The 24,626-nt window shown below is 39.4% G+C and overlaps 1 protein-coding gene across 5 annotated transcripts in view; it reads left to right on the top strand.

Annotated features, from left to right (window-relative positions):
- Nucleotides 1-24,626, top strand: part of MYO1B (myosin IB) — a 167,714-nt gene that overhangs the window by 108,208 nt on the left and 34,880 nt on the right. For all 5 annotated transcript variants that reach the window (XM_032480150.1, XM_032480152.1, XM_032480151.1 and 2 more), the window contains exons 9-15: nt 1,136-1,239; nt 2,745-2,892; nt 3,169-3,287; nt 9,028-9,114; nt 9,879-9,944; nt 19,348-19,452; nt 21,476-21,538. In XM_032480150.1, the coding sequence (XP_032336041.1) occupies nt 1,136-1,239; nt 2,745-2,892; nt 3,169-3,287; nt 9,028-9,114; nt 9,879-9,944; nt 19,348-19,452; nt 21,476-21,538 (692 nt within the window). The remainder of the gene's footprint in view (nt 1-1,135; nt 1,240-2,744; nt 2,893-3,168; nt 3,288-9,027; nt 9,115-9,878; nt 9,945-19,347; nt 19,453-21,475; nt 21,539-24,626) is intronic.

The raw sequence follows: 24,626 nt of genomic DNA, 5'->3' as shown, positions 1-24,626 counted from the left end.
AAGCAGAAATATCCTGTATGCTTTTCCCCTTCCTTCTTAAAGCTTTTCCGTGGTTCTGGTTGCCGTGAAGGACACGAAGGCTTCTGTTGCGCCGCAGCCATTGTTTGACATCTGTCTCTGTCGTGCCTCACCAGACACCATGGCGCGTCTCAGATGGTTTGCTAAAAGAGCTAAAAATTGGGGGAGGGGCTCATCACATTTAAAAAATAAAATGGAAGAATATAATTATTCCATTTGGGGAGAGGAAATGAACAGGGAGCATGAGGTGAATACAATTATATAAAAACAAATTGCTCTGTAATGATTCAGAAATAGTGGGAAGACATTTGCAACTAGTACGAGAGTTAAAAAAATCTGACCTTTGGATATTTTAGAGAATTAATGTAAGTTCATCAGGATAGTATCTGGTAGTCAATAGCTAAGTGGTGAAGAGTTTTGAACAAATAGTTCAAACAAGAAGAGCTATGGAAAGTCAACACACTGGGGGCGGACATCATTCTCACTAATTATCAACAAATGTAAATTGAAACGGCGCTGAAGTATGACTACACATATATTAGCAAAAGTTATTAAAAAGGATAAAACTGGCAGAGTTGTCAGGTACTGATTACTTGGAGTTTGTGGGTGAAGACTCCTTCCTGGGGGACTAGTTGGCAAAGCAGAGTAAGTCATAAAATGATCAGAGCCCACTGCCCGGCACACCACTTTTTGGAATATATCCCAATGAAATAATTCAAAAGAATCTAAAAAAACTTTTTGTGTGAAGACATTTTTTACTGCCCTTTATTTATTATTATAAACTGGAGAAAATCCAAATGTCCAACAGTGGGGGAATCACTAGGCAGACGTCATATGTTATAAGGAATGGTACGTTGAGGACATTTTGCATCATCAGTCAAAATATGGAAAGGGCCTGTCTCGATAAATGTTTGAAAAGCAGGTTTTGAAATATGTACAGCAGTGATAAAGGTGATTTTAGAAAAATGCTGTGACTGATAGTTGAATATAAACTTCTGTTCTGTTGATTCAGTGTATCACATGAAAGTCATTTTATCTGAAGGGTTAAAGGAATGAGATATTAAAGATGATTAGATTTATTGAAGTAACTTACCAACTTGTGTGTGTGATTTGATAGGTAAGCTTAAACTTGAGCGGGATTTCAGCAGATACAACTACCTGAGTCTGGACTCTGCCAGGGTGAATGGAGTGGACGATGCAGCAAACTTCAGAACCGTCAGGGTAAGATGTAACCCTTTCATTACTCTTTAAAATGGGCAACACTGTATTGTTCAATCAGTGTTGGTAACTTGTCTTTGACATATAACTCTTGCTCCCTAAGGTTTTAGAATTATATAAGAATGTATTGTATTTTTATTAGTTTGATTTTTTTTTTTAACTAGCTCAAAACTCATGCAGTATTGAGAAGGCTGTTCTTCACTGGAACGTGTGATTTTACTTTTTATCAAAAGGAGCTTTCTTAGATTATCTCAAGTTTGACTCTTAATATTGTACCGAAATTCCAAACGTTTTTGTAGCCAAAGCTTTAAAAGTAGGTAATGTCTAAGTGTGAAAACTGTCTTACAATCATGTTGAGTCAAATCTATTTTTGAGACCATCATGTTTTTATATAGTTTTCAAAAAATCATGACTAAACCAGAATGATTAGCATTTGTGTTCATTAGAAAGTAAATCATTTAAAATTATATTGTATGTTCTTTGTTTATGTGGCACTTGGAAAATTACTAGGGCATGATCTGGTAACTTATTTACTTCCAAATGAGACAGCTGCGATTGGGGGTGGGTGGGGAATAGATTGGACTGTCGATAAAACAAGATTAGCATCAGTTCAGCTTTAAGGGTAAGTGAAAATGATATGGGGTTTTTTTCCTGCTCTATTTGAAGTTTTTCAGAACGAAAAAAACTTACAGCACTCCCATTGCTATGTCACCAAGTCAGTATTATATGGTTGTGTGTGTATCTATATGTATATATTTATATATAAAACTTGAGCTATTCTCAGAAAGCATTTCTTAGAGTGTCACTTTTGAAAATTATATAAACATCTTCATATGGAAGCCTGTTGATTCCTGGAAATGATTTTAATTAAGACTTGAGTTCAGGACCAGTTCTCTAACTGCTTTGTAAGACTTGAGTTCAGGACCAGTTCTCTAACTGCTTTGTCTGGCAGAACAATGGCACTCAGTAAAAATTTATGACTAGATGAACGTTCCTTGTTACCCAGAGTCCCTCAAATCAGGCACTTTACCTTTGCAAACCAGTTTTTCTCATACGTAAAGTAAATGAGGAGGGTCTTTTATAGGAGTTATGAAAGCTCTTTGTTGGGTTTTGTTTCTAGCAGCAGAACCCCAGTATCAAAAAAGACACACTGAGCTGCTGTGGTCAGAGTCAGGGTGGGACCCCAGGCTCACCTCTCAGCCTCCTCTCCTTCCATCTTCCTCTTCATGTGCCCTGCTCTGCCACAGCTTGTGAAATACCCCGGGGCTTCTTGAACTAGAGCTTAAAACCACTGAACAAGATAGAACCCCACATTGGTGCTACATCAGGTCGCTTAATAGGTTTGCTTTTTGGAAGGTTTATCCTGGGACACTTTTTCTTTTTCTGGTTGTAGTTATTTTTTTGTTTTTGTTTTTTTTTTTTCAGAAACAAATTGTTACATAGTTTATTTTTAAAAAGTAATAAAGAACTACAGAAAGTAAACTGGTGCTCTCCCCCTCCCCCTCCAGAATGCCATGCAGATTGTGGGTTTTATGGACCACGAGGCCGAGTCGGTCCTGGAGGTGGTGGCCGCGGTGCTGAAGCTGGGGAACATCGAGTTCAAGCCCGAGTCGCGAGTGAACGGCTTAGATGAGAGCAAGATCAAAGATAAAAACGGTAAGTCCGTGAAGAACCGACTCCACTTAGCGAAGCTTGCTTTGAACTTCTGCCCAGTTTTTAATATAGAAAGTAAAACTGGCTTTTTATTGCGTTGAAAAAACTTTCTAGTGAAACTGGGCAGAAATATATTTGCAGCTCACTTTGAAGTCTTTTGATTTACATATTTTACACTGTTCAGTTTGCAAGTGATTTGGAAAGAACAACGTTAAGCCTGGAAAGTGATTCTTAGCAGCAGATACGTAGTCACCCGTTGTGTCTTTCCCCCCGCAACAGAGTTGAAAGAAATTTGCGAGCTGACCGGCATCGATCAGTCAGTTCTGGAACGAGCCTTCAGTTTCCGAACGGTTGAGGCCAAGCAAGAGAAGGTTTCAACTACACTGAATGTGGCTCAGGTGGGTGAAACGTCATGTCCAGAAGGGACATTTTAATGTCTGCTATTTCTATGAGTGGGAACAGAGATTTTATTGTTCAGGCTTCTACCTTAACTGTCACGCCGTATTCAGACAGATAAACATCCCTGCCCCCATGGAGCCTAAAGTTTGGGCAGGAGCAGCCAGGCAAAGCAGTAGATGTAATCAATAAATGTATATATGAAGCTAGCAGGTGGTAAGTGCAGACAAAGAGAAGAAAGTAGAGCGAGTAAGAGAGATCTGTAGAGTTGGGGGCAGAGAAGGTGAGTGAGCTGGGAAGTGACTGGAGTGTTTTGAGCACTAGTGGTTTGATCTGCCTTGTCCTCTAGGGGGTCTCTCTGGCTGCAACGTGGAGAGCAGAGTGTGGGGGACAGAGGGGTGTCTTGGTCACTTAGGCTATTATAACAGAACACCACAGACTGGGTGGTTTAAATAAAAAACATTTGTTTCTCACAGCTCTGGAGGCTAGAAGTCTGAGGTCAGGGTGCCAGCACAGTCAAGTTCCTGATGAGGGCCGCCTTCCTGGTTTACAGAGAGCTGCCTCCTTACTGTGTCCTCACATGGCAGACAGAGGGAGACTGAGAGCAGGAGTGTGAGAGTGAACTTTGGTGTCTTCATTCACTTATAAGGGTACCAATCCCATCGTGGGACTCCATCCCCGTGACCACATCTACATCTGATTGCCTCCTAAAGGCCCCACCTCCAAATACCATCCCACCAGGGAGTAGGGCTTCCACATGTGGATCTGTGGGGATGTACACACACATTCAGTTCACAGCACAGGGGAGCACACAGTTGGGAGCTAACCCAGAAACGATGGTGGCTTTTGAACCAGGTGGTGGCAGTGGAACCATGGTGGCGACATCTGGTTATATATATATATTTTTTAATTTTTTAGCATTTTACTCATTTTATGGGGGTTTTTTGTTTGGGGGGGTTTGGGGGGGTAATTAGGTTTGTTTGTTTGTTTATTTAATTATTTATTTATTTAATGGAGGTACTGGGGATTGAACCCAGAACCTCGTGCATGCTGAGCATGTGCTCTAACCACTTGGGTTATACCCTCCCATCCTGGTTATATTTTGAAAGCAGATGCAAGAAGATATGCCAATGGTTTGCTCTGTGTGGTAGGAAAGGAAGAGAAGAGTCAAGGATGACTCTTGACATTTTTGACCCAAGCAGCTAGGAGAATGGAATTGCCATTTATTGATTTGGAGAAGCCCACTTGTGGTCAGATGGCCAAACTGGCCTCCCTGCTGTTCTTACTGTTCCCTCCTCCCTCCACGTTTAGGCCAGTGAGGTCTTTGAGCAAGTCCTAGTTGCTTACATCTTCTCCCCTTTGGCTCAAGGATGGATGGATGGATAGATGTATACCTAGGAGCCTGTGGGCCCCCTTCCATGGAAACCCTTTGCTGCATGGTGTAGGTATTTTCCCACCAGTCATTGCTGATCTGGGCTAGAGTTAGATGACTCATTCAGGACTTTTCCACCCAGGCCAACTTTGTCCAACTCTATCCTCATTCTCCTTGCAAGTAGCCTGAGGCATCTGTAAGATGGTAGAGTGGGTTTAGTCTCTCTGCTGCTCTGAACTAGTCTCTCCAGCTAACCCAGGAACGCCTGCACATCTTCAGCTTTCTTTCAGTGTTGATTTCTTATTTTAGGTGAGCAATTTTGACTGTGGAAATGCTGTACCTTTGTGTGTATGTAGTTCGATGTGTAACAATCCTTTTCTAGCTACGGCTGTTGTGTGCCCTTCTTCCTAAGTCACTACTTCTGCCACCACATCTGTCCGAGTCAGTCTTACTCTTTCAGAGTCAGGTGATAAGGGACTTAACTTCATCAGGAGAAATTTGCTGAGAGCCTGTACAGCACAAGCCCCGTGTAGACCATTAGTAGACACAGAAGGGATTCAGGAGGACTTCCGGAGAAGACAGTTTCTGAGCCAGTCTTTGAAGGATTTAGAAGTATAAAGAATGGGCGAAAGGGCACTTCAAAAAGAAAACAGTGAGAGAAGCCAGGTTTGGAGTACAGATCAGGAAAGGGTTGATCAAGTGTGACTGTAGCTTTAGATATGTGAAGAGGATTCAAAGCAGGGTGGCTGGAAGGGTCGTGTTTGGAGTCAGAGAGTGGAGTGTCTGCAGCAGGGATTCTCAGACTGGAGGGTGCAACAGAATCACCTGGAGGGCTTCTTAAACACAGTTTTCAGCCTTGCGCGCAGAGCGTTCGGTTCAGTAGGTCTGCAGCAGGACCGGAGAATTTGCATTTCTAGCAAGTGCAGAGGTGCTGCGGCTGCTGTTCGACCCAGGGATCAGGCTTGGAGAACATTTCAATAGCCAGAGTGGGGACCGTGAGGTAGAAAGTGGTGCGATGAGGAAAGTCTATTTCAGAAGGCCCTGTAGGAATATTTCATATATATGTGGGATATATACGTGGACTATAAATATATGGAGTATATATATGGGTATATATGGAGCATATATATATTTTTGGTCTGTTTTTATTATGTGCCTTACTCATGCTTTTTAATCATCCTTTATAGAAACCAGGCCCAGGTGCCTCTTATTTTTATAAGCTTGGGTCACCTTGCATCACTGGGTAAAACTTTTCCACATTCTTTTAACCTTTGGCGTAAAAGAATTTGGCTTGAGATCTTTGATTATTCAGCTCCTTTTTCAAGTTTTTTTTTTTTTTAATTGTAGGGTTTAGAGTATTTGTTTCTACCAGTCTTACTGCCCAGAAGGTTTTGATTGCTGTGAGACATGATTTGATTTATTAACTTTTCCTCATAGCTTCAATTCCTGGGCCCTGTTATCATCTTTATTGCCCTATGCCTCATTTTCCCCAGGCATTTAGATCTTTCCCCAGATATAATAATTCAGCTAACACTGAGATAATAGAGACTCAAGACAGAGTTCTCATTCAGCGTCTACCTTATACTCGCTCCTTGGCTTCCAGGGGCCTCTGTAATCTGAATCTGCACAGCTTGTCTCCATTTATTCCCTGCGAGCTCTAAATGCCATACTGATCTTTCCCTGGGGCTTTTGCTCCTGCTTGCCCCTCACCCTCACGTCATTGCTGATTCCTCGTGCCTACCTAAATGGTCCTCTAATAGCACCTCAACCAGGGAGCCTTCCTGGATCACACAGGCCTCTGATTCTCTGTCTCTGAACTCCTTTTTCTTCTGCAAACTCCTTTGGAACCTGCACTCTAATTGTTAGGCTCACTGGTTTGAGCTCCCACGCTCCACTGTAAGCTCCCGGAGGATGGGCCCCATGTCCCTGCCCCTCTGTGTCACCACTTATCCTGCTGGCCTGGGTCACGCCTGATCCTGGTCATCACTGAAGTACATCCCACCTGGGATTCTTCTTGGTGAGCCTCATGCAGCTGCAGAAATGCGTAGTCTTTTCATTTGTGCTTAGAATCTGAGATGGTGAGTCAGCACACTCAGTGTCTTCTCTCATTCCTCCGCACCTTGTTAGTGATCCTTAAATGGAGCAAACCTTCATGCCCTTACTTTGGAGGATATTATAGTGGAAATTAGGTGACTTGAATCAGACTCAAGAAGTTACGGGTAGGGGGAGGGTATAGCTCAGAGTGGTAGAGGGCATGCCTAGCATGCGCGGGGTCCTGGGTTCAATCCCCAGTACCTTCATTCAAAAAATAAATAAGCCTAATTACCTTCCCCATTAAAAAAAATTGAAAGAGAAGTTACAGGTCGCACACTGACAGGACCTGGGGCCAGATACAGCTCAATGGGCATATTTTTTTTGATGAATATTTGAGGAAAGGGTAGTTTTTAATGTTTGTTTTGTTTTGTTGGCTTACTTTTTAATTTTTGAATTTGAATGCCTTTAACCTGGCCGGCATCTTCCAGCCCCCTCAGATCCCACTGCTTCCCGATCGTTTCTATCATGCAGTCCCTGGAAGCATCTGAATTTGAGACTCCTGGCCTAAGTATTTGTTTGAAGGAAACAAAGAAGGTTAATTCTGGCTGTGGATACACTTTAAAAACTATAGAGCAGTTTACCAGAATAAGTTGTCACTGTTAGTTCAACTGCATACTGAAATGGTGGTTTGCTGAAAGTAGATGGCATAGAATAAAGGAAGCTGGATGATGTGATGATGAAATAGGGTCTGTTTACAAATGAGTAGTGTTTGGAGATAACTTGAATGTATAAGAAGAAAGGAGAAAGGGTTAAGGATGAATTATACAGGCTCACGAGGCAGTCATAGAGGAAGAGGATACTTCAAAAATCATAATTATAAATACACCTATAGACTTACTATGTGCCAGGCACTTACATTACCTATTTTAAGAGAATAAAAAATAGAAGAAGAAAGGGTATTAAAGAAAGGGCATTCATTTAAATTAAGGTTTCTTTCTTTGTGTCAGCATTTTACATACATTTTTTGCTGTGGAATTATTACTTCTCCTCCCAGCACCGCACCTCCCACCCCATGAATAGTAGGCTTTATTTTTTGCCAACTTCTAGGTGAATTTTCTAACCCTCACTGGAGTAGCTGCCTGAGACCTAGGGAGAAATTCTGGGATTAGCATGGAGGTATCAGTTAAAGGGAAAAGGTACTCTCTTTCCAGCAGCAGTGCATTTCCAGGAGAGAAGTTTTTACTCTTCATTTAGGAAGAATTGCAGAGAAAGAATTTTTACATAATCTAATAAATTGTGTTCTTTATTAAAAAATAACGATGTAATGATTTACTTTAATACCCAACTTTCTACTTATAAACAATGAAACACACACACATATGGCCAGAGTGTTAAAAACAGCAGCAAAACCTCCAGCTTTCCTTCCCTGGGGCCCGTTTCTTCTTGGGCTGCTGCCGCCCATCTCTGGGCTTCCCGCCTCCCCGAGCACTGGTATCAAACATTACTTACTGCCCACTCGGCGCCCATATGTTTAAGGGTAGTTAGGTTTTTCCAACCAAACCCAACTTTCTCTGGCCTTTGTATTGTTAGTCAAGGTCAGAGAGACATAAGTGTCTTCTGCCTCTTTGTCGAGTAGCTGTGAACAGCTTTCAAACAAATAGATAAGCAAATAAAAGGGTTTTATTTTTATTATACGAAGTGTTATCCAACAACATGTTATACTGCTTATTATGAAAGATTTTTTTAAATGCTCAGAAGGTCGAATGAAGAAGAATATTTACAGATCAGTCAAAACCATTTTAATATATTTCCTTTGAGTTTCCTAAATGTAGTGGTTTAAGAAACAATAGTTGTCACTATATTAAATCTATAAGTTTTTTATTTTCACAAAACATAACTTTTTCATTTCATTATCTAATTTTCTTAATGATCATTCAAAATGACTGTAACTTCCCTTCCAGTGGGTGCTTACTTACTTATTTTACTATGCCCCTGTTGTTGGACTTCTAAATTGCTGTGGTTTTTCTCTGTTCCATAACATTGAGATGGATATCTTTGTGGAGAAAACCTAGCAATATTTAGAACTAGTTTTCTGGGATACGAAGAAGTGTAATAACCGGGTATAAACAATTTGCCCGATTTTCTTAATGGCCTAACTGTTCATCCAGAGTACAATAGAAATGCTCTGAAAGAGATTTGAAATAAAAGAGCTTTCATGTAATATATCCACTATCATATATATCAAATAAAAGATTTTTTTTAAATCTTCATTAATTTATTGAAATTAAGCATTGTGGTAATTGTGGTTATTGAGCTTTGCCTTTTCTTTTTAATAGGCTTATTATGCCCGTGATGCTCTGGCTAAAAACCTCTACAGCAGGTTGTTTTCCTGGTTGGTAAATCGAATCAATGAAAGCATTAAGGTACTGAATCTCTATACCAAATGAATCAGTTGTAATAAATGGTATTCAGAGTATAAACATTAAATTGAGTAAGGTATTTTCATTTTATAATTAGGTAATTGATTACCACCTGCAAAGAGTATTCCTTGGAAAGAATTTACCTTGTATGGTATTGAAATTTGTCAGCAGTTCTATTTTGTTTTGCCTTGTATTATAAGAAATCTCACCCGTGAATAGTCTGATGGTCTTTGCAGAGTTACTGTGAGAGGCAGCAGCCCAGGTCCTGGTTGCGGCTCTTCTACTGACTAGTTGTACACACTTTGCTGAAGAAGTCACTTGACCTCTCCAGCTACTAATATGTTCTTCAATAAAATGAGGGTACTGGACTCGGTGATTTTGAGGCACCCTGCCTGTTGTAAGATTCAATGATCTCTTTTTTTTTTTATAATTTAGCGTGTAATATAGCATCTAATAAAGAAGGCATGATAATACCTTCTTTAGAGAAGTCTGTTATTTAAATCATTGCTATATTAAAATTTTATTAATGATAGCTATTGTTAACAAATTGTTATTAAATTAGTAAATTAAAAAATAAACTATTATTAAAATTTCTGAAAGATTCCATACCAGTATCCTATCTCATATGTTGAACAAACCTAAATTATAATTTTTCTCCTAAGTTTTGAAACACAGTTAACTTGTAATAGATGTGTATATTCCTTGGTATACTTTTAGTGTTATATTTCGTGCTTCAACTAACCTATCAATCTGAAACTTTTCTTAAGGCACAGACAAAAGTGAGAAAGAAGGTCATGGGTGTTTTGGACATTTATGGCTTTGAAATTTTTGAGGTAAGCTTTTTTTTCTATTTTTGAAAATTATCATTATTAAGTGGAACAGTTGGAAATTTAAATCACATATTCTGTAGGTAGCATTTAATATGATTCATGTGACTTTGAATCTACAGATAACCTTTGTAAAGATGTAACAAAATGTTTGTGTGTGTGTGTGTTTGTGTTTTAAGTGCAGAGGTCCAGCATGCTGGAGAGGGTGCTGTTTAAAAAGACCTTCTTATATTAGTACTTGACTTTTGAAATTGCAGATTCCAAGTTCTTACTGTGAAATTTCCACCAGGTATATGGCCATTATGTCTATAGTCATTTGTTCATTTGTAGGTTGCTTGTAAGTGAGGTAGGATGGTGCTGTGAAAAAAGCCAGGAATGGCAGCGCCAGATGCTGGCCCCTTCATCTCCACTGGATTCAGGCAGAGCGGGTCTGGATTACATGATTTGTTAGGGTTTACCCAGGACTCATCCAGCTGTGCTCTTCCAGTATGAGTTCTGCTGCAAAGGTTGAAAAAAACTTCTACTGAAGTTCATAATGAATTTTTAAAAAAGACTTCATGCTTATTAAGAATTAAATATTTAAACATTATAGACTTATGCTAGAATTTCCTTTAGGAGCTGTTTTTAAAGGACCTTTTAAAATACGTACTCTCACTTTTGGGAGTAGTGTTTTAGTTGGTTCAGGAAAATAAGTAGGTCAGGCTCCACCTTTCTTAATTCTCCCCACAAGTGATGATTTGTGAATTCCTTTAAACAAGCAGGCCCTACTGAGAATGAAATGACCACCCAAAGAATTTACATGTTCCAAATTATCAGGTTCACGGAGTCAAGGGACAAACATCAGCCCATTCCCTGCAGCTAAGCCAAGCCTTTCTAGGAAACACCTTTTACTTACAACATTTATTTGGGGATAGTACCTCTCCTTGCTTTATCTAGTGTTGAATAATTACTGAGGACTGTCTTGCAAGGATTGTGGTAAGTGTGATGTACGTTGGCTGATTTAATTGTCACAACAGCCTCATGAAGTAGCTGCTACTATTATTTCTGTTTTACAGATGAGAAGGTGAGGCTCTGAAGGTCAAGTAACTATTCCAAGGTTACACGGCTACTAACTGGCAGGCTCAGGACCTAAATGTTAGGCTTCCTTGATAAATGGTGCAGGGCCTTCTACAGGGCTTTTCTTCCCTTTTCTCCAGAAACTCACACGGTTCCCAACATCTGGAAATAAGGAAGAGTCCCAAATGCTTTAAGTCTCTGATGCTCCCTGCTTCTGCGCCTTTGTCATCATTCCATGCTCCTGGCCAGTGTGGGGAAGCCTTCCTGGAGTCCCTCTGTGCGCTGGAGGCTGGGTGTGGGCCACTCATACTCTTTGCTGCCCTAGAAAACTGCCCTTCAGCACAGTGTCTGCTTATATAGGTGCCCCTTTAGCAGACTCTGCAGAGGAAGGCTTCCAGTTCCTTGTTTTTCGTTTTTGTTCTTTTAAAAAGGGAAGAATTCAAGATTTGTAAGAAAGGAGAATTGCTTGAGTCTACTCAGAAGTCTACTCTTTCTGGCAAGACAAGTTACTGTCACTAAGTGGATACTAAATCTCAAAGTCATTCTTCACAGTTTGCAGGGAAAAAGATTTCTTACCTGGCACACTGCTGATCTTTATTTAGATGGTCTCATTAACAGGGCAAAAACAGAGATCTCCTAGCAAGTTAGAAGAAAAAGTTATATTCAGTGATATTTCTAAAATCAAACTGATTTTATTTTTATTTTGCCAGAAAAAAAATTGTTAATCCTTAAATCAATGGGCAGGTGCTTAATGTCACATCACACAGTATATGGAAACTTTAAAAAAAAAATTGGATCGTGATGGGACATTGGCTTGGTTTCATCTTCCAACGTGTCCTAAGATCTAATTAGCCATGAGAAAAGAGAACCCCACAGTCCTCAGGGAACTGAGTGAACCCTCATGAGCAATTTGACCAAATAAGTAAGAGAATCATTTCTTCAGTATTTATTCAGTGCCTGGTACGAGCGAGATTCCAGCAGTAAACAAGGCAGAGGTGTTCTTGCCTGCATGGAGCTTATGATCTTGGTCCTAAAATTGAGGGTCTGTTGCTAGCTGAGGACAAATCCTATCTGGTAGGAAGATCTAATCAGGAAACTAGATTACTTTTTAGAAGTGTTTGCTACAGACCTAATCAGAACAGAATTTAGATGTTCCAAGTAGAAACATCCTGTAACTTGCCACTGAGTGAAACACCCTTTAGCAAACCAGTAATATTTTCCCCTTATGGTTAATTCAGGTTTCTCTATAAGCCCATCTTTCTGAGCATGCTTCACTTCTGCAAGTTGTATCACCATTTTTCTCAACAGTGTTGCAATTATGGACTTTATGAAAATGCCTGCATTGTGTTTCTAAACGGTCTTCTTCGTTTCTTTAGAGGAACATACTCCAGCTCAAGTTCTCAAACTTAGCTGCATGTTGGAATTACCTGGGGAGCTTTTGAAGATTCAAATGTCCAGGCTGCACCGAGGCCAGTAAATCAGAATCTCTGGGTGCAGAGTCCCAGCAGGAGTATTTTAAAGCTCCCGGGTAATCCCAGTGTACAGTCAAGGTTGAGACCAGCTGCTCTAGTAAACAGGAGTCTTCAGAGTGAACGGTAAATTCCAAGCGTATGTGGTCCTCTTGCTCTTTGACCTTTACACAAGATGCCCTTGTAAAACATCCCGCCTCACCTACAGTTCATCTTAACCTAAATGTAATCTATGTATATGTAATATTTCTAAAGCCAAACAGGATACATTTTTACTCTTTTTAAACAGACGTTTCAGCAAATACCAAATCCAACCAGTCATATGCCTATAGTAAATCTTATGATGGCCGTAAAATCTTTAGAACTTAATTTCCCTTCCCCATGCAGTAAATGCTTTTTCTTTCCAGTTTCTTGAGACAATGAAGATTTACTTTTCATTATAGTTAATTGTTCTCTTCATTTTCCTGCCTAAACCTTCTCAGATTAATCTCTCAAACATCTTGATTTTTAATAATCTATTTATGTATTTTTTATTTTATAAAAGATTTGGTTGGGCACTCTTAAGATACATTTACCTGCTTTCTGATACAGAATTAGAATTTTTTTTTTAATGTTTTCACATACGTACCCCAGATGCCATCATGTATTTGCTGGATTCTCAGCAAAATTGGAACACGTGGAAATGTCAGGGAGCTTCATGGGATTAACACTAAGCCAGATAATCGAGGACTTAAAAGCACCACAGGCCAGAGCACATGGGCTCAGAGTATGACTTAGGAAGAAGCATTCAGACTCCAACACATCAGTGCAAAAATGAAAATTTCTGAGATATTGTCTACTTGACTGGAAATAAACTGATAGAGTATAGAGGAAATTGTGCCTTGGTTCCTCAGTGAAAACTGACTGCAGAAATTAAGGTTCTGCCTTTTGGAAAGCCCTGGGCACCACTTTAAAAATTGGACAGGACACCAGAAAAAAATTTTTTTTGAATGTTTCTAATTCTGCCTCTTGACCCTACTGACAGTTCCCATGAGAACATTTTTCAGCTGAGCTGGTGGAACCTTTCATTTACTTTGGTCTGTCTCTAAATGGAAGAGGGAAACTGATGCATTAAACCATGGGATGATGACACACGGATTTGACTGCAAAACATTCCAGTGCCAGCCGGGTGAATAGCTCTGCCTGGCTGGCCACATGTGATCTGATGTCAGTTTGGAAAACAGATTAGTGGAATATTGATACTAAAAATAAGGTGAAGTGAATTAAAGTTCATTGAGGAGAAAAATCTAGCTATAAATCCTAGTAGAACATAACCAGTTTTGCAAAGGAAGGTAATTATAATCCACACACTCCAGGTCTACACAATGAAGTCTGGATATTCTTGCAACTGAAAACATGGCCCTAGATCTCTGAGGAATACTTAACGGCATCTACGTAAAGATAACAAATGCTGTTCTTTAAAAAAATGAAATGAAATTTAAAACAATGTTGGGCAATTTAAATTGATTCTTTTTTCTAAGTACTTTTCTAGGTCTTAAACTGGACAGGTAGTTTACTGTAGGGGGAAATCTGTCTGTGTCCTGTAGTCCAAAGCGGAACAGCAGTGGCTGAGTACTTCACTTTTCATATGATCTAGTTTGTTTTACAGGCAAAATGCTAGTTACTTTGAATCAGGCTCTCTTACTCATCTTGACCTTAGAGCCTCATTGAAAGTGGCCATGTATAGTAAGGGTCTGGTAGGCTGGGTGTAATGACTGTTTCAAGTAAAACAGTCTAATATTTGGGGAGGTGTCAGTGTCAGCAAGAGGAACTGGTAAGTTCGTCTCATGATTATAGGATTTGTTTTCTAAAATATTTTTAGAATATTGATTCCAGTTATAGGTGACACCTTTTGTTCCGGTTTTTTGCCTTTAACTTTTGTCCTTCATGTGCTAGAGAACTTAGAGTTGAAGAAGAAGGAGACAATTTAAAGTAGATTGTAAAACGGAAATGGTGAGAATTAATACTGTTCATCATGCAGATTGCTCATTCATCATTGCTCTTGCTTTAACTTTTTAAATCAAAGCCTATTTTAAAATATTAAGAGCACTGTAACCCTAAAAATTTCCTAAAATTGACCATATTTGGATGTGTACCTGGAAGAAAAATGTTTTATATTTAAAGGGAAGTTTTCTGTAACTTCTGCTAGTGTTCAATTTGGGGAATGTCTGAAAAGGAGAATACATAATGCTAAAATGTTTTTCTCTTATTTTGAGGATAATTTTTTCAAGTTTACTTTCTGGGGAAAAAAAGTAGTTCTTGGATTTGGGGTCCATTTCTTAACATGATTTTTAAAAATGGATTGCATAAAAATGGATTTTTAAAGTGCATCACGTTTTTCTGTAGGAACAGCATTGTAATTGGGACTGCCCAAGGGCTTTCCACCAAGCCAATCTTTGCTAGGACCTGCAGCACATTTTGAAGCAGTGATATAGCCCAGCTCCTCTAAGTGCTGTTACACTTAGAAAGTTATAACTTAGATAAATACACTATTTCACCCTCTATGCAGGAGACTTCATTGTATGTGAAATATGGAACCCCACCCAACTTGTTATATCCAAAATTTGACCTCAAATGAAAGTGATGAACTATGAGAAGTGTCAATTAAATATATAATTGATAGCAGTGTTTGCTTAAGTGAGTCATGGTCTTTGTGCTTGAACTGCCCACCCTCACCCCCCGCATCTTTCCTATCCACCATCCTAATGACAGAGATGACAGAGCTGCGTCCTTTACTTTACATTTTCCTTCCAATCTTTATTGTTTTTAAAGAGGATAAGATTTAAATATCTATCTTAAAGTGTATATCATTAACCTTATTTATTGCTGAGAATATACAAATGTGGTAACAGGCCAGTATTTCTGATCCATCTTTCAAAATCATCCCAAGTGGAAACTCATGGTTGATATTTAGGAGTATGAACTCTATTGGGAGTAAGATTTTCTGTGTCTTTGATGTTGGAAAGATAGATTCAAACTCTGGAATTCTTTTTTGTGGGGGGAGTGGGCAATTAGGTTTATTTATTTATTTATTTTTAAAGGAGGTCCTGGAGATTGAACTCAGGACCTCATGCATGCTAAGCATGCACTCTACCGTTTGAGTTATACCCTCCCCGCCAAACTCTAGAATTCTTGATAGAAGCCCTAGAGTTTAAAATTTTGGTGTGTTTATTAGTTATATACTTCTAAATATCATAAGTGCTTACTACCTCAATTTACATTTAGTGAATACAGCATCAAACCCAGATATCTCTCTGTTTCCCTGTGTTTTCTAGAACAGCCCAGCAGGGGTGGAGGCAGTTCTGAGCTTCATTTAAGGGTACTGTCTGATGGAAAGTTCAGGGTGTGCTTGTTGGAAGATGTTCCCCAGAGTTTCAGTGTTATCCCTCAGTCTTTAGGGATAAGTGTGCATTAGACAGTGGAGAAAAATTCCATGCATGGAGCCTGGGTAGAAAACTGGACGGAGAGGAGGTGAGTCATCCATGGGAGCAAACTCCTGCCCACTTCCTCTTTTGAAGACTGATTCATGAACTGACGTGTACAAGAGAGTGCCCGGCTTAGGGATTGCTGGCCACCCACATGCTTCTTGACGAACCAAAACTATATCCAAATACCGAGTTGCCTTGGAGTCTTCATATTCATGTGATGATTCCTAGACCCAGTTCAGCTATTTTATAAAGGGGAGCAGGAAAACCTGGTGATACTTAATGTCTGTATAAATGGAGAAATGCCTTGGACTTGTGCAAGCCGCAGCTATATGAACTGTTACCAGACTGTTCCTTAATTTCCTGCAAATTATACATTTGTGCAATTTATTTTTAACGATTTGTGAAACTTCCCCCAAATTTGGACAACGTCAACAACTTAAACATGGATCACAGGAAATGTGATTGCCTTCATTTTCAGCATTAACGAATCGCTCGGGCAATTCATGACTTGTTTTGGAGGCCGTGAGGTGGGTTTGTGATAGATGCTGATAATATTTCTGTGGGGAGGTAAGCTGGCTTGTGCCTTGATGGTTATGCTCTTTGATTTTGGGTTTTGCTCTTTATGCAGTGGAGTGAGGTCAGAGAGTGAAATTTTTGTCTCCAGAACACTCTCCGTACCCTCTTATTTGTATCTGAAGGGGAGACACAGCACGTGCAGCGCACAGTGGGTTGCCATGGTGGGAAAGGGGAGATGCTCTAGGTCTTTCTGAATCTCTTTACCCTTTCGGTGCCTCTGTCCCTGAGTCTTTGGGTTGTTGTATCAGACACATCTGATTTTTCCTGATAATTTAAAAGTATTAGGTTCTGAAGCCTTAGGACTTGAAGCAAGTTATATTGTGAAACTATTTTATACGGTCAAACTGTTCTGTATCCTGAATAGCTCTCACCTAGCACAATCACAGTTCAGACACCACATGCAGGTATCATGGTCCTGTCTTTTGAGTTGATGGGACATGTGTCTTGATCTGAAGTTTTGTGCCAATCAGAAATCAAACCTGGGTGGTAAAATCTGTCATTTGCACTGGTGAATAACTATCAGTGAGTGTTTACTTTTAGAAGTTCATTGCCAATTAAGAACTGACTGCATTTTGTGTAATCTGTCCCTTTGTGCACCAGAATGCAGTAAGTATGAACTGTTTGCAGTGCCAGTCTGTTGCATGCTCCTGTGTTAATAGCTTCTCCAACTGTGTGAACTTTGCAGTAAATGGCCTTTGATTAATTGTGTGTGGATATGAAACGTGGAATTCGTACAAGGACTTACAAAATCAAGGAGACATTTATTTTAGCTCTAACTTACTCCTTAGGTTGTGTGGTAATTGTGAAGCTTTGCCTCTGGTTTCTAATCTGCTTGTGTGTATTTCATAGTGCTGTTCTGGGCATGTCCCTCCCACTGTTCACAGCCACGCAGTGTGTCTCAGGACACCGGTTGCTCTGCCCTTCCTTTTCCTCATTTGTTACCATTTGAAAATTTAGCAGAATTTTGTTTATATAGCTCTTGGGCACAGACTTGTTGAATAATAGAAAGGATTTACTCCATGAATTCATTTTCTCAAAAAACCAAAGATCTGCTCATACAAATCACTAAAATTTTAATTTTATTTGTAAGTTTTAATTTTGGGTAGTGGCAGTCTGTAAGGATATATTTTACCAAACTAAGAAAGTCAGACTTTCTCATAAAGAAATGGCCTCATACTGATTATAATAATAACAAGGCATCTATATCAGATCGACTTCAGCTGCTAAGGAACTTTGTTAAGCTCTAAGGATTGGAGCCCATGTTTTTTAGTACTTGACGTGAAAATGAGTACTGGGAAGTGACCTTTGTGTCTAAGACTATCTTTGATGAATGTTTTGGTAGTAAATGTGGACCTTTTAAGCAAGAATCTTCAGTGTTTTTTAAAAAAAAAAACTTTTGTCTTCAATTACATTTCACGTTAAAAGATTAGTTGGTGATAATGTGTATGTGTCATTTACGGCTTAGCGTTCACTGGTGATTTGAGTTCACTGACGATGAGACATTCTTAGCCAACTTGCAGGAAAGCGTGTGGTCAGATGCTGCATCCTAAGTATCGTGTTAAAATTTGTCCTGGGTGGGACCGAGGTTGATTTTGGAAGATCAACTTTCAGAAAACTCTGTGACTTTTTGCTTTCACCATTTATGGAAGGATCTGAAGGCCGTTGCTCTGCCTTCGCAGGGAGAGGCAAGGTTCAGTGCTGCCTCGCAGCCCATTAGGCCGGGACTGGCTGCCTCGGGGAGAGAGGAGTCTGGTTTATGAGTGGTAGGCTCGCCGTCTCTCACTCCCACTGCCACCCTCTCCTCTCTCTCTGCAAAGAGGAGGACAGAGGTGAAAATAAAAGTTTTGTCACCAGATCGGCCTCTTCCTGATGGTGCCGTTGTTGGTGAAGTGTATTCATCCTACAGACGTGCATTTTTGTGCCTTCGGTAGTACAACAATACATTAAGCCCTGAGGATTGTTCGGAAATGATGTAGACCTGAATCATAGGCGATAACTGATATGAAGAAGAAACTACTGAGAATCCTAAGGGTGATAAATGTGTGAACCTTCTGAGAGGGGAGATTGCTTCTAGCTCAGAGGTGGTTTTGATGTGCTGACTCCTTTGAGTCTGTATTTTGTGGGCACTTCATTTGTTCGTTCACTCATCAGATATGCATTGAGTGTTTGCTGGGTGCAAGGTGCTGCAGTTCACCCATTGGTGAACAAGAGGCCTAGAGTCAACCCTTGCCCTTAAGGGATGTCCTATCTAGTGAGACGTAAATATGAAACTGATCAGGACATGTGTGTACACTTGTATATGCATATATACAAATAAGAGCATGATTTTTCAAAAGTGCTCGTATGTAAGAGTCAGAGTGAGGGATCTGATCCTGGGTCGGGGAATAAGAGGTCAGATCAGGAAGACTTTGTTGAACTCCAGAGTTTCACCTGAGAGTGGAAGACTGAACACTCAGGTGACAGATTATAAATCTCATTGTTTCTTTTCTGATTCTTCAGGGGAAAATATATTTCTTCTTTTCTTTTTCTTTCTTTCTTTCTCTCTCTCCCTCTCTTTTTTTTTTTTTTTAACCACGTGTTGGGTGCTTATTTGTCAACTAAAATTCTTCATTCTCCAAATACTGCATAACTCGTGTATCCTCCATTCATTCACTTGACCCATGAATTGCTCTCCGAGTGCCTGCCACGTGCAAGCTTGTGTCCGGGAGCTGTGTGCTGGGCCGCAGTTAGATCTGCAAGATGGCGTGTGACGTTTCTCGTGGATGGAGGTGTTAGAGCAGCATTGCTGGGGGAGCACTGATGGCATGCTTTGTAAGACTGTCTTCATTTTTCTCCATTTAGGACAACAGCTTTGAGCAGTTCATTATTAATTATTGTAATGAGAAGCTGCAGCAAATCTTCATTGAACTGACTCTTAAAGAAGAACAGGAGGAGTATATACGAGAGGTAATGTTGAGAAAATTTTTTAAATATTCCTTTTTTACTCATAATACAAATTCTAGATTCAGAAGACTATAAACATAGTTTAGCCATACTGTGTCTTTTAAAAATTTGTTTGGTATGACATCTAACTGGAATTTTCTTTTCTACTCTGCTGCTAGTGCCCAGGACAATGCTTGGCATATAGTAGGTGCTCAGTGAACATCGGTTGACTGACGTGCCACTGGCTGCAGTGCAGTGAAGTAAAATAATATCCTGTTAAGGAACTAGTCCGAGATGAATGGACACATAACTGTGGTACATCCATACAAAGGCATACTACTCAGCAATAAGAAGGAACAAACAATTGATACAGTAACAAAGGAATCTCAGATGCATCAGGCTAAGTGAAAGAAGCCAAACTCAAAAGGCTACACATGCTTGATTCTATTTCTGTGTCATTCTATAAAAGGCAAAGCTATAGAGGCAAAGTGATGGGGACAGAACGATCAGTCGTTGCCAGGGGATCAGAGTGTGACCTCCAGGGGGCAGCACGGGGGGATTTTGGAGGCTGATTGTGGTGGTGGTTACCTGACACTACACATTTGCCAAAAACAAAGAGAACTGTATATCAAAAAAGTCAATTATCATGTATATAAATTTGAAAATATTTTGAAACTTTGTTCAGTCTTGAAAAGCATTAATTTTCTAAAATCTTACAATAAAAACAGGTATCATTTGTTGAGTGTTTACTATATGCCAAGTATTATACTAGTGTTGTGGGTGGATTATCTCAGTCAATATAGTTGGAAAATAATCAGAAGAAATATATACAAAGTCCTTACATCCTTAATTGTAAAATACATACTTGGTTTTCACCTTTCATTTTTTAATAGAAAATGTTTTTCTAAGTATAAAACTTATTTATTTCAGAAAAAAAGAAATTTTGTTGTATCTATTATATTTTTGTTTCCTTTTCATTTATTTGCTTTAATATTTTAGTAATATTACCTATTTTTCTTCATTTTCTGTAGGGTCATTTTAAGTCATTAAGAACACCGAATCCTCTTTTTTGGCCTCTCCATATAGATTTTTCTAATGTGATTATTATCCCCAGCGATTTAGTAAAATAACTCATCTTCTCAAAAGCTAAATTATAAATATTTCATCTTTCATTAAGAATGATCATCATGCTTTAGAAAGGTTTTATACTTGAGTGGCACCTTTTTTAACGTAAACATCCTAAAAGCCAGATTCATTCTCTTCCTGTCTTCTCATTATAAAGAGACTGTCCAAACTTTGATCTGTAACTTAAAACAGTTTGTACAGATTGTCTGAAACACTTCTCAGAGTGTATAGGAAGATCCCTGGCGTGCCATATGAATTAACTTTCTTCCCCTTAGAAGAAAAATAAATGTTTACACTTACGGACAGAGTGTAAGCAGATACAGAATGATTACATTTGGCCTCCCGGCTTTGGCTTTGTAGCTAGTGTTGGAACCAGCGGAGAGGTTTCCATGTCTTTCCTTATGTTGAAAATACTTGGTCTTAGCACGGTTCTATTTTTACATTGGAAATAGTCAACAACCCTACAGCATGGGATTGACCCTAAAATTAATTTCTTCCTTGTGATACAAATTAGGAACAGAAGAATGTAGGCCTTAGATTCTTGGGATCAAGTTCTGACTTGTTTCCTTATAAACATCGTAAATATACACAAAGTGATACTGACTACTGACCCAAGGGCTTGTTGAGTAAATGGCGCGGGGCCAACACAGCGCATGGGAAATCGCCATGGATGGGAGAGTGGACGGGGAGGCTCTCCCAGCACAGGTCAAGGGCGTTGGTTCCAGTCAGATCGTGTCAGTGCTGAGCTGCTGCATTCCAGAAGTTTTGGGAACCAGAAGATGACATTTGCTGCGTTGATATTATAAAGGAAGTTTTCAGAGAGGAAGTGGGATATGGTGAGACAGGCGAAGTCCTGAGTTACAGATGGTAGTGTTGTGGCATCATCATATGGAGTTTGATTTTGTCCTGTTTTCTTTTTCAGGGCATAGAATGGACTCACATTGAGTACTTCAATAATGCTATCATTTGTGACCTAATAGAAAATGTGAGTATTGGGTAGTTTTCTAAGGAATTTCTTAGTAATATAATTCACTACTTATGAATGCTCTCACTGCCTTCAATGTTAAGCTTTCGTATTTTCACCTTTTCAACACTTTTCTTTAGAGAACTGCGAAGTCCTGGGGACTTTTATTATAACCTTAAGAGATCATACGTAGTTCTTAAACACGTACGTAGACAGCTGGACGTTTTGATACATAGCCGGGACACTCCCCCCCCCACCCCGTGCTCATCCTGTTGCCAGTGACAGAGCCCATCCGTGACGTTCCGATGCCCTGCCCTTGGATGCACCCTTCTTTCTTGTGTGCTGGGAACCTAGCTCCCATCCACAGCTCCTGGAAATAGGATCACTGATCAAAGGAGATTTCAGAAAAAGAGCTGTTTGCCAAATCAAAATTTCCATTTCATTTCTAAAATTCTAGTGATCTGTTAACAATATGTTCAGTGGTTTTTATCAATAATTGTTGGTGAGGATGTGGGGAAATGGTAGGTAACCCTTGTGCACTGATGGTAGGAATGTAAATTCATGTAACTGTTACAGAAAACAGTATAGAGGTTCCTCAGAAAATTAAAAATAGAACTAGTGTATGACCCGGGAATCCCACTCCTTGGGTATATATCCAAAAGAAACAGATTCAAGATCTCAAAGAGACATCTTCACTCCCATGTTCACTGCAGCTTTATTCACAATAGCCAAGATAGGGAAACCACCTAAGCGTCCGTCTACAGATGAATGGATAAAGAAGATGTGTATGTATACAATGGAATATTGTTCAGCCATGACAAAGAAGGAAATCCTGCCATTTGTGACAACAAGGATGGACTTTGAGGGCATTATGTTAAGTGAAATAAGTCAGAGAAAGACAAATACTAAAAGATGTCACTTATGTGTAGAATCTTAAAAAAAACAAACTTACAGAAACAGAGAATAAAATGAATGGTGATTGCCAGGGGCTGGGGGTAGGGGAAGGTGGGGAGATGGAGGCCAGAGGGTTCAAACTTCCAGTTACAAGATGAGTGAGTTCTGGAAATCTAATGTACTGCATGGTGATTATAGTTAACAATACCGTATTATATACTTGAAAGTGCTTAAGAGAGACTAGGTCTTAAGTGTTCTCACCACAAAAAAGAAATGGTAATTATGTGATGTGATGGAGGTAACTAACATTATGGTAGTGGTTGTTTTTCAGTAGATAAGCGTATTAAGTCGACATGTTGTATGCTTTAAATTTACAGTGTTTTATGCCAATTATATCTCAGTAAAGCTGGAAAAAAAGTTTTTGAATAAAAAACGACAAAAAACCTCCATGTTCAGGTTAAGATAAAGGAGGATAAAGGGACAACTTCAGGAGCTGAATTAGGTGGGCTCCAAGACCCAGGAGTGGCTGGTGTGGACCATGGCATTGCTTCAGGGAGATGAAGGGTTAGTGTGTGTGTGACTTCACTGGTGGCCAGGGGCCGTGGGTTTTTTCAGGTTACCAATGATGTATATGAAAAGGCTTAAAGTGTGAAAAATTACTGTGTCATTTTTAGTCACCTTTCTGAATCTAAGATTTTTGTTTTTACATCATATTCTGTGGTTTATTATGAGTGGATTGCAGGAAAACTGATTTGTGTGTAAAAACTGGGACTTACTTTATGCTTAGGGTTACTAGCACTCCTCCTGGTTTAATAACAAAGTATTTTGAAACAATGCATAAACTTCATTGTTCTAGTCTTTTCAGCTGTCAGTGTTAAGTGACTGCTGTGTTTCAGTGATAGAATCACAGGCTCTAAATGTCCAGCAAATCATTTTTTTTGTTCATCTTTAACAAGACCTTTTGGAAATTATATAATTAGTCGGTATCTTTTCCTTCAGTATTCAAAATATTCCTGAAAGCTGCATCTCTGATTAAATTGAACTTATAAAACAGTATTCTAAAGCATTACTGTTTTTCAGTTAAAAAATAATCTTTGTTTTGAAAAATTCAAACAACGTTGGAATGTGAACGCTAATATTCCACCTAAGCAATTCACAACTCTAGTCTAAAACCCCAGAAAATTGGTGGAATTCCTGAAAATTTTTTCTGGTAAATTTTGAGACCAAAGTAATTTGCTGTGGGAATTTTAACTTTCAGAAGTTGTGACTAGCACATTTTTCTTCATAAATTTGACGTTGTACTTAATTATTTTCCGTTAAGGAGGGAGGGGGGAAATGAGAACAGTGGTAATGCACTTAATTTAACTAGATTATCTCAGCCCAGAATTCCCTGGCATATATGATTAAAGAAACTCACGTTCACATAGGAGCCTGAGCACATAGAGGAAGTGTTTCCGTCCAGCATCACCTAACAATCATGTTTATTCTAAGGCTGTTAGGAGCACACTTGATTCCTGAGAGTCCACACTTCCCCCAGGTTTTGTGTGGAGTGAATAAATGCTGGTCAGAGGATGTCCCAGCCTTGTATGGAGAAGACGTGGAAGTGGGTGGGGCTGAGGGTCAGGGGATTGTTCTCTGTGGAATGGAGACGGATGGGCCTGGAGGGGCAGTCAAGGGACTTCAGCCTTTATTTAGCAAAGTAGAAGATTCCTGATTTTTCATTCAGTTTGGCTGGACTGACTGCTCTTGGGGTATATATGATCACAGGATCTGAATACCCAACAAGTTCTTACTCATGTTTAACATCCATTTCAAAATTTTATATGGAAGAAGAATTTTATTCTAAACAGGTATTCTTAAAACACAGCATTGATCGTTAAAAGCAGCATCCCAAATCACATCACTTCCCCCCACCCCCGAGAAAATAAACTTTATTTTGAACATAAGAACAGTTTGCAAACATGTGAAACCAATTTTCTTCTCAAGCTATGGATCGAATAATGATGGCCTTAGAAGACCATGGTTTGTGATTTATGGCCACACATTATAGAGGTAGTATTGTCACATTCGTTTTTGACTTTTAGATTTGTTTTTTAATCTTTGAGGTCTGACTTGTCTAAACAACGTGAATTTCAGTGATCAGCCAGTGAAGGTGGCTGAGGTGACTCCTCAGTCCTGTTCTGTGGGGGAGGCACCCTGGGGGAGGGGGAGATTC

Source organism: Camelus ferus, chromosome 5 (genome assembly GCF_009834535.1).
Source record: "Camelus ferus isolate YT-003-E chromosome 5, BCGSAC_Cfer_1.0, whole genome shotgun sequence".
NCBI classification, from domain to species: domain Eukaryota; kingdom Metazoa; phylum Chordata; class Mammalia; order Artiodactyla; family Camelidae; genus Camelus; species Camelus ferus.
The sequence above is the reverse complement of the archived record's forward strand: the minus strand, read 5'-3'. Positions and strand labels throughout refer to the sequence as shown.